The following is an 11,154-nucleotide window of genomic DNA, read 5'->3' as shown; positions in this document are numbered from 1 at the left end:
CTGATAAGGAGATGAAGGTTTCAGAGTAAGAAAAGTGCCTCTGTGGCAACAGCCTGCTTTTTCTGCATTTTGGAGGGTTTTCCAGTAGGTACTGCAGTGGGACCTGAACAGACTTCCTTAGGCCAGCAAGACTCTACCCTTGCCCTTGTATTTCATTAAATTTCTCCCTGCCTAACTCTCCAGCCAGTCCAGGTCTCGCTGAATGGCAGCACAACCCTCTGGTGTGTCAGCCACTGCTCCCAGTTTAGTTTCAGTGCACCCTGTGCCCGCGTCCAGGTCGTTGATGGATATATTGAACAGTACTGGTCCCAGCACCAACCCTTAAGGGACTCCACTAGATACAGGCCTCCAACTAGACACTGTCCCATTGATCACAACTGTCTTCTTTCCATCAGCCAGTTCACAACCCACCTCACTACCCAATCATCCAGACCACACTTCCTCCGTGTAGCTGTGAGGATGCTGTGGGAGATGAATGTTTGCTTTCTGACGTTAAATTACCCTACCTTAAAACTACACGTGAGTTGGCACATACTAAGTATACGATGTATCTTTCTGTTGGGCTTTACTGTCTACCTGAAATGTGAATTTGAATTATTGAGCATCAGTAAGTATTTGGGAATGTCCTGCTATGTAGGGTCTTGTTGCAAGCCAGTACTGGGGGGCTACCAGCTGTCAGACCTATAGACTTACGTGGGGAAGAAAAGAACAGTTTCTCACAGGTCTGCAATTAATTTTGCCAGGAATGATCTTTTTTGTAGCCTACATTTTAGAAGAAGCACCCACTCTTTCAACAAGGGACTGTAATTGCACTCAATGGGCTTTTAAGAAATGTTTACGAAAGGTTTGCAGGAACGAAAGCCCAGCTGAAGGCTGCATCATGCTCCAATGAAAGCTTCCTATGGACATATATTATGCATTTTCAAATTCAGTGCATCTTGTGTGTCAGATGGACAACCCTGCCTCTGTGCTACACTCGACCACTGCATGCCAGGTGCTTTGCTGTTCCATACATAACCCAGGCGGCTGGAAGTCACCTCAGACACCCACCCTGTACCCACCTGCCTGGAGAACACGCCTGGAAAGGAGCTGCAATGAGAATGGAAGGACACCGGTGCACTCGCCACCTGTCTCTGTGCCTCCTGCACACACCTACTACAGGCAAGTGGGGTTTTTACTCTATTTTATTCCCAACAAAAAACGCATCTAAAATGTGTCACTAATAATGAAATAGACACTTGTACATTGGAATATTTTATTTTGACTTTACATGCGGTGTTAAAAACCCAAAGAACGTAGTATTTACACATCCACAATACAAGTTTACAAGATATCTATACATGTTAAAGTACTCTATAGTATAGAGCAGCTTCATTTAAGGGTTACTTTTTTTATGCCGTACCATTAAAAAAGATACAATCTGCGTTTACCTTTGCACAAATGGATAAAGCATCTTTTATTATTAAATTAACAGAAGAAGGACAGTTTGAATGTTAGAAATTTCAACATAAATACTGAGAGAACTCACATTACCATCTACAAGGCAGCACAATGTTACAGGTTATCAGGGTTCACATACATTTATCTTTCGGTTTCACACACGTCTGTATTTATTAATTAATATTTGTAAAGTGAATTCGGATCAGTTTGTGTCTTTTGACAACTGAGTACATTTTTAATAGTAATTAATCTGTAGTGTTTTAGTTGCAAGGCAGAAATGTTTAGGAGGAGAGATCATTGATTTTTGAATCCAGAGGTCTCAGGAAATAAATGTCCCTTACAGCCTTACAGGAAAAAATGACTACTTCTATCCTCTATCCTTTATCCTTTGTTCTGTAACAGATCCAGTTCTCAGTGACTAGCCTTTTCTCCCCTTTGAACACATAATATAAATCTCCACCATCTCTGAAATCCGTTGCAGTTATTTGTCCTGCTAATTCATGAATATTCCTCTGCCATGGTTATTTCTATAGTTATGTTCAATAAACAATGTGGTAGTGTGTAGTTTGCAAGCTAAAATAGCCATCTGTGTTGAACATCAGCTGCAAGTGGATACTATAAAACCTACTAAATAGCTTACACGACTTTAGCAGGTGTTCCATTACCCTAGAAACCTCATTTGATTTCACATTATAACTGTTTGATCCTTCAGAGAGCTGGAGTGGAATGTTTATCATGGTAAGGTGATTAAATGCTGCTGTCTTCTTGGATTGTAGGCTGCCTTTAGTTACTATTAATTATTTCTGCTTTTTATGTTTTTGGGGTTTTTTGGGTGCTTCTGAGAGGTTTTACAACTGGCACTTGCTATAGTGAGAACGCATGACAGATTTATTGATTTATTTTTTTTTAGTACTTTTATCATTTGCATGAATAAGGCACAAAATGCACAGATTCAGGTAAACTCACACAAAATATTTACAGAATAGTGTCATTACCTGCATGACTTTGGAGAAAAAAAACAAAAAACCAAAAACAAACCCCCTTACATTACACAACAAAAACAAATTGATTGCACTACTGTAGTTTTCACAGATTGCTTCTGCCAGGCCAATTAATGTTTCTTCTTGTTTATTGACAAGAGTCTATCAGCGTGTAGGGCGTTATTAAATGCAACAAAACTGTAACCTTCTTTAGTTACACAGGCCTTTGCCAAATGAATTGATTAGTAGCTGCCCTCAATGAGAAGTACAGGGGCTCAAGTTCACAGTGGCCAGGTATTGGATGGAGGCACTGTGGAAACACAGTCAAACTCCCCCGTTCCAGCCCACAACACTAGGTTTGAAATGCACAGCTCTGAATCAATAGCAGCACAACAGAGTTACGAAGAATTAAACACATCTGCATTCGTTCACTGGGTGACTTGTTCATCAAGGTGTTGTCATTCAGAAGGCTGGCAGAGATGCACAGTTCATCCTTAGCTGTCTCCAAACTGACCCCAACGGGCTGCAGAAGGCAGTCATTTGTTTGTTCAGTCATGCTCAATGTAAACAATTCCATAGCATAAAAGATGCAATGGGGATCTAAGTACATCCTAGTGTGTACAGTAACACACACACACATCCACACACGCACACACGCACAGCTTTATCTGTGGCACAAACAACAGACCACACACATGGAGAGGAAAAAAAAAAGTAATGCTACAGTTGGGCCAGAGACTGAATTCCAGCAAATTATTAACCCACTTATTCATTGAGACATTACCATTTTCTGACATTTGTGCAAGAGGCAAGGTGAATGCATACATATTAAAATTTTCACATTTAATGGGAAGGACCACACCTAATGGCAGTCTAAAATGGAACCCATTTTTCAAGTATTTGCTTACTGATTTTTTTCCGCAAGAACTTCTCTTATTTTTACCTATTTAGAACAGTAAAGTAGCCCCCACCCCATTGTGCTACATGTCTCCTTAGCTCCAAACAAAAGAAATGTAATGACCAGCACTTTCCTTTGTTTTTTGTGTTTGCTCTTAGTAAGTGCACAAAGTCTTGCTATAGCTACATGTGGCAAGACACAGATGTTGCTGAAATACAGACAGTTTCTTTGGCCACTTGGTTCTCTTTAGTAACAAGCAAGTCTCTGTCTTATGTGTCTACAACAAGATCATCTCACAACCTGTGCAGGTCAATGCCACACTCATTTTTAGCACAGAATTGTCCTAGTAACTGTATTTGTTCAGTGGTCTGACAGATGTTGTCTGAGGAACAAATGAGGGTTTTGGTGGCACGTCAGGTTTTAAGGAGGGTGTCCTCTTTATTCCCGTGCGAGGAAGGGTGCCGTTGCTCGTGTAGCTGCTTTGCCTGGACAAGGAAGGCTGGAGGTGAACGGTGACAGGTGTCCCTTGCATGTAGTCCATCTTTGTGCCTGCTGCGGGAGGCATGTAACCCCCGTGGTTAACACTAGGCTGTCTGGATAATAAAACACCATTTGGTGAGTTTAAGTTTTTAGGAAGGGCAGATATTGAATGCCTTTGTGAAGAATTTTTGTGGTAACCTCTCTGCCTTTCCAAAGAGGTCATTGGTACTTCAGGAGAGGTGGGAACGTCCACTCGTTTTGCAGGGCTGTTTCGTGGAAGAGTTGATGGAGGAGAGTATAATGATGCCTCCCTGTTGGGAACCTTCGGTGGGACCTCAGACATATTTCCCATTGGATCCAGCATTAAAGTCTGGTGGGCCACTCCCATGATTGCTTTGGGATTACTAGTAGTTTCATTTAAGTGTTTTAGAAAATCATTCAGGGTGTTCCTGGAATCAACAGATCGCCTGTGGTCTCTTTTGCTGGATGGTCTTGTAAGTGGATGATCAATATGTTGCATCTTTTTGTCTGCCTTGTGTGCATTAGAATTTGAGAAAGATGTGTTGTAATCATGGGTAGCATTGGGAAGAACAATGGCACTAGGAATATGTCCGTGACTTAGAGGAGAGTGAGGTGGAGGACTGGAAGGAAAAAACTGAGGACTTTTGAGTGGAGTTTCCTTTCGTGAAGCATTGAGGTTACTATGCACTTTGTCCGACTGACTTTTCATAGCCTGCAGAGTCTTTTGTTGAAGAACTGGTGTAGATTCAGGAGTTGGAAGCGCAGCTAATTCCGGAGGCTGACCCCTGTGGTCCATCATCATGGACTTTGTATCGCCGTTTGGTGGCAACTCCTTTCTGCTAGTCAACAGGTTTGTGTAAAGTTTGGGTGAATCAATGTTTTGTTGGTATTCCTTGACAGGACTGTCAAACAGCCCATTCAGTTTAGCAAAGCTCCCACTGGAGTCAGTGCAGGACTGGGCTGACTCTGCATCTTTGTGTATTTTTCTGGATTTCCGCACAAATATATCCCGGTAACAGTAAACGGCCACTCCTGCAATAAAGGCTCCCAGGACAAATGCAGCAAAGACACAAGTGATTAGGACATTCATGTGTACCATTTGGTTGGACTCTCCTGACTGTACTTCCCACCTTACACCTGCAAAAGACATGCAGTAGATCATAAATCCACATGTACATCACAGCAAGGTTTCAGAAGGCAGCCTCCCTCAGGGCAGTGTCTGTCAGGTGTTTGCAAGCGCTCTGTGTCTGGTGTTAGTGTAACTCCTGCAATCCACAGCACTGCTGAATGCAAATCATTTTATAAAGAAAGGTGACTGTGTGAGCACTGCTCAGTCTAAATGAAGACTGTCCATTTCCTTTGCTACTGATGAATGCTTGTTGAAGCTTCTCTCCTCCTATTACGATTGGTTTAGCCTGTACCCAGATTTCCTTTAAGGCTCATGAACAGGGGCTGTATGTTATTAACACTAACAATTTCTGCTCTAAAATTGAGGTTAGAAGGTGCTACTGGGCCAGACAGCAATTAATAACTCATGGATGGATTTCTCTCTCAATTTTCTGCCCAACTCATTAATCAGTATCAAAAAAGAGACAGGATTATGCAAATGTTGTTCAAAACTTTATAATGTACGTACTGCATTGTTAACACGAAGGTAATGGTAATATGCTAGCCCTGGAGTGGCACACCTTGCATTAGGTAAGTACCATTTTTTGAACTTTAAGATTATGTCATTCTATTAGAGCACTTTCTGTGGGTTTTTTTTGGTCAATAATGAACACAAATACTTATATAATATATAAAAAAACAACTTGCACAGCTAATTTATTAGAGAATATTTATAAATTAGAAAAATTTTAGTTTAGACTAAGAAGCTAAATATTGGATTAGCTTTTTATTTGTGTATTAGGAAGCTCCTTTTGTTTTTTGAGATTTTAAAAGCAACCACAGACATCTTGCAGCTAAGACAATGTTAGTTTTTAATGAAAGTAATTCTGTTAAATATCCCAAGGGATGTTAAAATGGAGAGCAAGAGGGAAGGAAGACATCCCCTTTTGTTAAAGGCAAGGCCTTTGAACATTGTTAATGTTCAGGGTTACAGGTTTTAATGGCACTGTGCAGAAGAAAGAAAACATGAGTAAAGCTCGTTAGTAATTATGACACAAAATGTGATTTGGAACCAAGAGCAAATGGTAACAAAAACTTAAAGCAAGACAAAATAAGTGCAACAAATTAAAATGATAAATGCACTGCCATAATGGCTGATAGGAAACCTGATATGTTTTGGTGAATGGTAATAAAACAAAAATGATTTTTGGCTGGTGAGATTTTCAGTAAATACAGAATTGTGCAAACATGTCTGCCACCTGGCTGTTCTGTGCTGATAAAGACTTGTATTAAGTTTTGGTTATGGGATTGGAAGATTCTTCATTTGGTTGACTACAATAGTCCTACTGAATTCAAGTTTTTGTTGCTGTAAGAGCCTAATCAAAGGGTCCCTTAGCTGAAAGAATGGCTACAGAAAGATTAATTACATGCAGAATGTTTCCTTCTGTGTTCAGCTTAAATCCCATGTACGTCTCTCCATGTACTGAGATCATCTGTAATGGGATGCTCATATCCTAAGAATAAAAATTCATCACATCCTTCCTGAGAACTGACCCATGTTGTCAAGAAACATGCTGCAGGCAGGCAGAGTTTGGGATATGCATGGATCTGTCATAGAGCTTTGCTTTAGCTTCTGTTCATACCCCTCTGCCCAAAAAAAACTCACCCACAACCCAAATGAAAACAAAACAAACCACCATTAGGCTCTTGTAAGCAACCATTCATGAGGACTAACAGTCTAATCCAAACTAGAATGGTTTGGAAACAACCACCAGAGGTGCAGGTAGGTCTTGAATGTAATTTTTTTTTAACGCATCCAGAATTTCCACTGATTTTAAGGGGAGCTTTGGAACACTCCAGGAATAAAGCTGAGCTTATCACCAGTGTTTTGCATTATGAGCTCTAGGCAGCACTTTGTACACTGGCTAAAGTAGGTATGAAAAACATGGTTGCACTGTCTGTGTATTCACAGGAAATGGGTGTAACGCACAGCCCAACAATCATGGCTGTTACATTTAAGCCTAGATCACTCTGAGACTATCAGGTTTCCATTCAGCTACAATGTATTCCCTAGTAAGGCCTTACCCTTTGGGACACCTGATAATGGATCAGAATAATCAGAAGTGTTTGGGTCATCTTGAACTACAAATTTCCGAGAGCCAGTCACTTTAGGTTTCCAGGAACCAATCACTTTAGGTGATATAACTGGGATACTTGCCATTGTGGTAATGGAAGCTGAGGAGAACTCCATGTCTGTGGTGGCAAACAGATTTTTATTAATGTGTATTACAGTCAGACTTTCCTCACTGTTTCATGGCAAATCTAAGCTACAGCTGGAGACAGTATTTAATGGGAGTTACAGGTCAGAGCAAAATGTGACCCCCCCCTACACTCTGCAGAAGTACAGAGGACTGATTAAAATCAATTGGTTCAAAACTTTAAGTATGAAAAAAAACATATTAAAACATAAGCAGCTGGTAACCAAAAAGCCAGAGAAGTCAAACATGAAAGCAGTGCAAAAGTTAAAGTAAGCAACTGGTGGAGGTGAAAAGCACCGCTTATTCTACTTAATTACTCACAACTCACTTGGCTGCCTTTTAAACATCTTTAAAAAAAAAAAAAGTTACTTGGAAAGATAACACACTTGTGACAGGATATGCCTGAGAAACCAGATCAGCTCCCTCAGTGTTGTTATGGTATACCAGGAACTGCTGAATGAGCCATTTCTACAGGTGGGGATGACAGGAATGTTTTTAACCTCTATTTTGTAATGGTTCCTAAGGAACAATGTTGCATAGATTCTGGCTCTGTAATACATTTGCTGAACAGAACTACCACAGTCTACATGAAAAATGCACATGAGGAGGAAACAGACCAAACTGGGTTTGCAATCTGAAAGCTGCTTCGCACACTCAAGTATTTTCTGTTCACTGTCCCAGTAGGTTTAGGCATGAAAGTCTATGGCTCAAGATGAGAAATGTACTTCAAAAGCACGCTCATTCAGGACTTGAAAATAAGGTTCAGTTGTGTCTGTGTCCTAAAACCTTTGAAAATTAATTAAACACTTGTGCAAGCAATGTAGCATTTCCATGTAACACAGTTTGTTTCGTTTTTCTTTCCAAAGTGAGTCCCTAACTTACATTCTGGGTAAATTTATCTGGAAAATACTTGTCTCAAACATTACTTCCTGTCAAGTTACGCAAGTAGCATCAGAAACCAAAACACAAAATAGTGTTCTTGTTGCACTCTTACAAATTTAACATAGCAATAGATTATTTTCATATTTATCAGTTAGAAATGTCTGAAGGCAGAGACCAAGTGCTGTGAGCAAAGACTGGAAAGTAAGGGCTCAGTCTTGCTCCTGTTGAAGTCAACACAGTTTCTGCTTTCAAGTTCAATAGAGACACACTTGGTCCTGGCTTCCTGAGCACCAGGAGCTAGAGGTGAACACACTATTAGAAAAATCACTAAAGGAGAAAAGGATGTGGAAGTCCATCGACTAACAATGTATAAAGTTCTTTCTAAGCCATCTTTGTCTACACAAGTCCTCATTAAGCTACACAGTTGGTGATGTTAAATTTTTCCATTAGCACAAACTACTTAAAACATTTGAAAAATATAGAAATACACATTTTTAGGGAATGTGTATTTGTGCAAAAAGCTTGCTGGGAAAGAAGGAAAAGGAAAGGAGAAGCGAGGAGGAAGATGATGAAATTCTGCCATTCATCTACTAGAGATGACCAATAGGGGCATTCACAAATGCATGGCTGGGGATAAAGAGTAAAGCTTAGTGGACTTTCGTGCAGTGAAGATGTCATCTATGTTAATCAGGCTCTTTAATAAAAGATGTCTCAATAAATAATGAGCTGTTAACATGCGGCTGCACAGGGTGAAGTGCTGAGTGAGAAGAGTCTGACTATCTTTACCATCAGTGGGAACATGAGTAAAAGCACAAAAATGGAGGACTGCCAACTGTGCAAAAGGACGGAAAAAAGGGCTGAAAATGCTGAACTGAAGGAAAGTAAAGGTCATTAATTCAAAAAAATTAAAAAAAACTAACCAGATGTTGGGTCGCCAAATATTTTGTAATCTGGTGTAGCTGTAGTAGGCAAAATTTCTAAAAGAATTAAAGGAACAAGTAATCAGTAAAAAGTAACAAAAAAAGAAAGCAAAAGATCTCAAACCTGAGTAATGGAAAATAAAAACTAAAATATTACTGGTTATAAAAAATAAATTCTTCAATACTTTTCTGTAGACCCCATAGAGTTGTAAACTGGTGAAGGAAAGACAAAACTCTGCCACCCAGGACCAAAATGCTCAGCTTCGTGAACATTCACATAACACCAGGTGATGTGTTCATCATGTTACTGAAAAGCTCATCACAAATTTAACATCCACAGTGAGGTGTGGCCACAGACTGCTGGTGAGACATCCTGAACAAGCAGCAATGACTGTGCCTTACCGTGGCAGTCCCCAAGCTGCGCTGTGTTGCCGTATTCAACATCTTGTACATATCCCCCGGTGCTGTGGGTGTATGAAAGAAACAAAGAGAACCTGCAATTACCAGTATTAGTAGGGAAACAAATGGGGTGGGTGTTTTTTTTTTGTTCTTGTGGTGTTGCTTGCCCACCCAGGACCAAAATGCTCAGCTTCGTGAACATTCACATAACACCAGGTGATGTGTTCATCATGTTACTGAAAAGCTCATCACAAATTTAACATCCACAGTGAGGTGTGGCCACAGACTGCTGGTGAGACATCCTGAACAAGCAGCAATGACTGTGCCTTACCGTGGCAGTCCCCAAGCTGCGCTGTGTTGCCGTATTCAACATCTTGTACATATCCCCCGGTGCTGTGGGTGTATGAAAGAAACAAAGAGAACCTGCAATTACCAGTATTAGTAGGGAAACAAATGGGGTGGGTGTTTTTTTTTTGTTCTTGTGGTGTTGCTTGCTTTTTTTTTTTTTTTTTTTCCTGTGGAAGCAGCAAAGAACGAGGGTATGGTCCAAAAAAATTGTTTTACAAAATGCACAAGTTAGTTATAACCAGGCTTTTAAACTCTATATATGTGGTTATGCCAGGAAATAGAAAATAAGTCCCTTTTTCCAGCAACTTCATCATGCCTCCTACATTGGGAGTTCCCTTGGGTTTAGACACAACCAGCCAATTATACTAGTTGAAGATGGCAGTGGCTTCCTACAAAGGCCTCTTTTTAAGATACAGCTGCTAATGCACTGTACATTACAGACTTGATTTATGCAAAATGCCTTTGGTATGCATATATATCAGCAAGCTACAGAGGCAAAATCTTACTCTTCTCCCACTTTGAATCCTGTGCTTTCATATTTGCACTTGACTGTGCCCTGCCTGTGAGCACAACTAGGAGAGGATACTGTGTACTGTCCTCTCTGAGCTGCTCAGGTTTGCAAGCAGCAATTTCTTGCCTTTCTGCTTCCAACTGCTCTTCTCACAGGTTTGCTTGTCTTCCCACACACATGTAAAACTCCCACTGAAAGCAAGTCTTCACCTAGAGACTGCAGAATTGGGTCAGACTTCAGCATTCTGTTCTCTTACATATACTGCATACTGAAAAATCACCCCTAAAAGAATGGAGATATATTAATTGAGTGCAAGGGAACAGGCAGAGGATGTGAGCTCAAGGGGTCTATGGAGTATATGGAGAGCTGCTGGGCTAATTCCAAAAGCAGTACTTACAGTGAGTCTGGTGTCACTTGTCCACAGGTCTCATGGTCTAACCAGCCACAGTATGGGTCCCGTGAAGCAATACATGCCCTTGCAAGAGAAAAACCCCCCAAAAATAATGCATATTTTTTACTTTCTTCTCAAGGAATGTTAGTGCCCTTCTGAGGAGTTGGGAACACGGACGTACTTTTTACATGATCCATGACGCTCACACCGACTCAGGGGAATTCTAATGATGCAGCTGGAGAATGCCACGAACAGAGCATGGTGGTCTCTATCCAGCTGAAGAGAAAGGACTTTCCTGTCTTCCTCACTCTCAGTATTACACCTGTTCAGCAAAAACAATGGGAAGCCATTATTTTATTACTTACATCTGTGTAGACACTGAAAACAGACTTCTACATGTATATAAATGTAACATACTAGTCTTTTCCAAGTGGTTTCTAAACAAACCTAAGGGTTAGTAAATGCCAGCTTCTGTCTCTTTTTTACAGCTAGGTGACAACTTTGCTGAACTATGTAGGG

At 40.5% G+C, this 11,154-nt stretch overlaps 1 protein-coding gene across 4 annotated transcripts in view; it reads right to left on the bottom strand.

Moving 5' to 3' along the window:
- Positions 1-1,572: 1,572 nt before the first annotated feature.
- SEMA6D (sema domain, transmembrane domain (TM), and cytoplasmic domain, (semaphorin) 6D) overlaps positions 1,573-11,154 on the bottom strand; it is a 15,539-nt gene continuing 5,957 nt past the window's right edge. The window contains exons 14-19 of one of the 4 annotated variants that reach the window (XM_009994444.1): positions 10,817-10,957; positions 10,642-10,719; positions 9,717-9,778; positions 8,987-9,043; positions 7,012-7,179; positions 1,573-4,956 (exon numbers count right to left, since the gene is read on the bottom strand). In XM_009994444.1, coding sequence (XP_009992746.1) covers positions 3,662-4,956; positions 7,012-7,179; positions 8,987-9,043; positions 9,717-9,778; positions 10,642-10,719; positions 10,817-10,957 — 1,801 coding nt within the window. In that variant the 3' untranslated portion in view covers positions 1,573-3,661. The remainder of the gene's footprint in view (positions 4,957-7,011; positions 7,180-8,986; positions 9,044-9,716; positions 9,779-10,641; positions 10,720-10,816; positions 10,958-11,154) is intronic. The other 3 variants (XM_009994445.1, XM_009994447.1, XM_009994446.1) reach the window with 3 other exon arrangements.

The sequence above is a fragment of the Chaetura pelagica genome, unplaced genomic scaffold, assembly GCF_000747805.2.
Source record: "Chaetura pelagica isolate M959 unplaced genomic scaffold, ChaPel_1.0 scaffold222, whole genome shotgun sequence".
Lineage (NCBI taxonomy): Eukaryota > Metazoa > Chordata > Aves > Apodiformes > Apodidae > Chaetura > Chaetura pelagica.
Note: the sequence above shows the minus strand (reverse complement) of the source record. Positions and strands in the feature narration are given on the sequence as shown.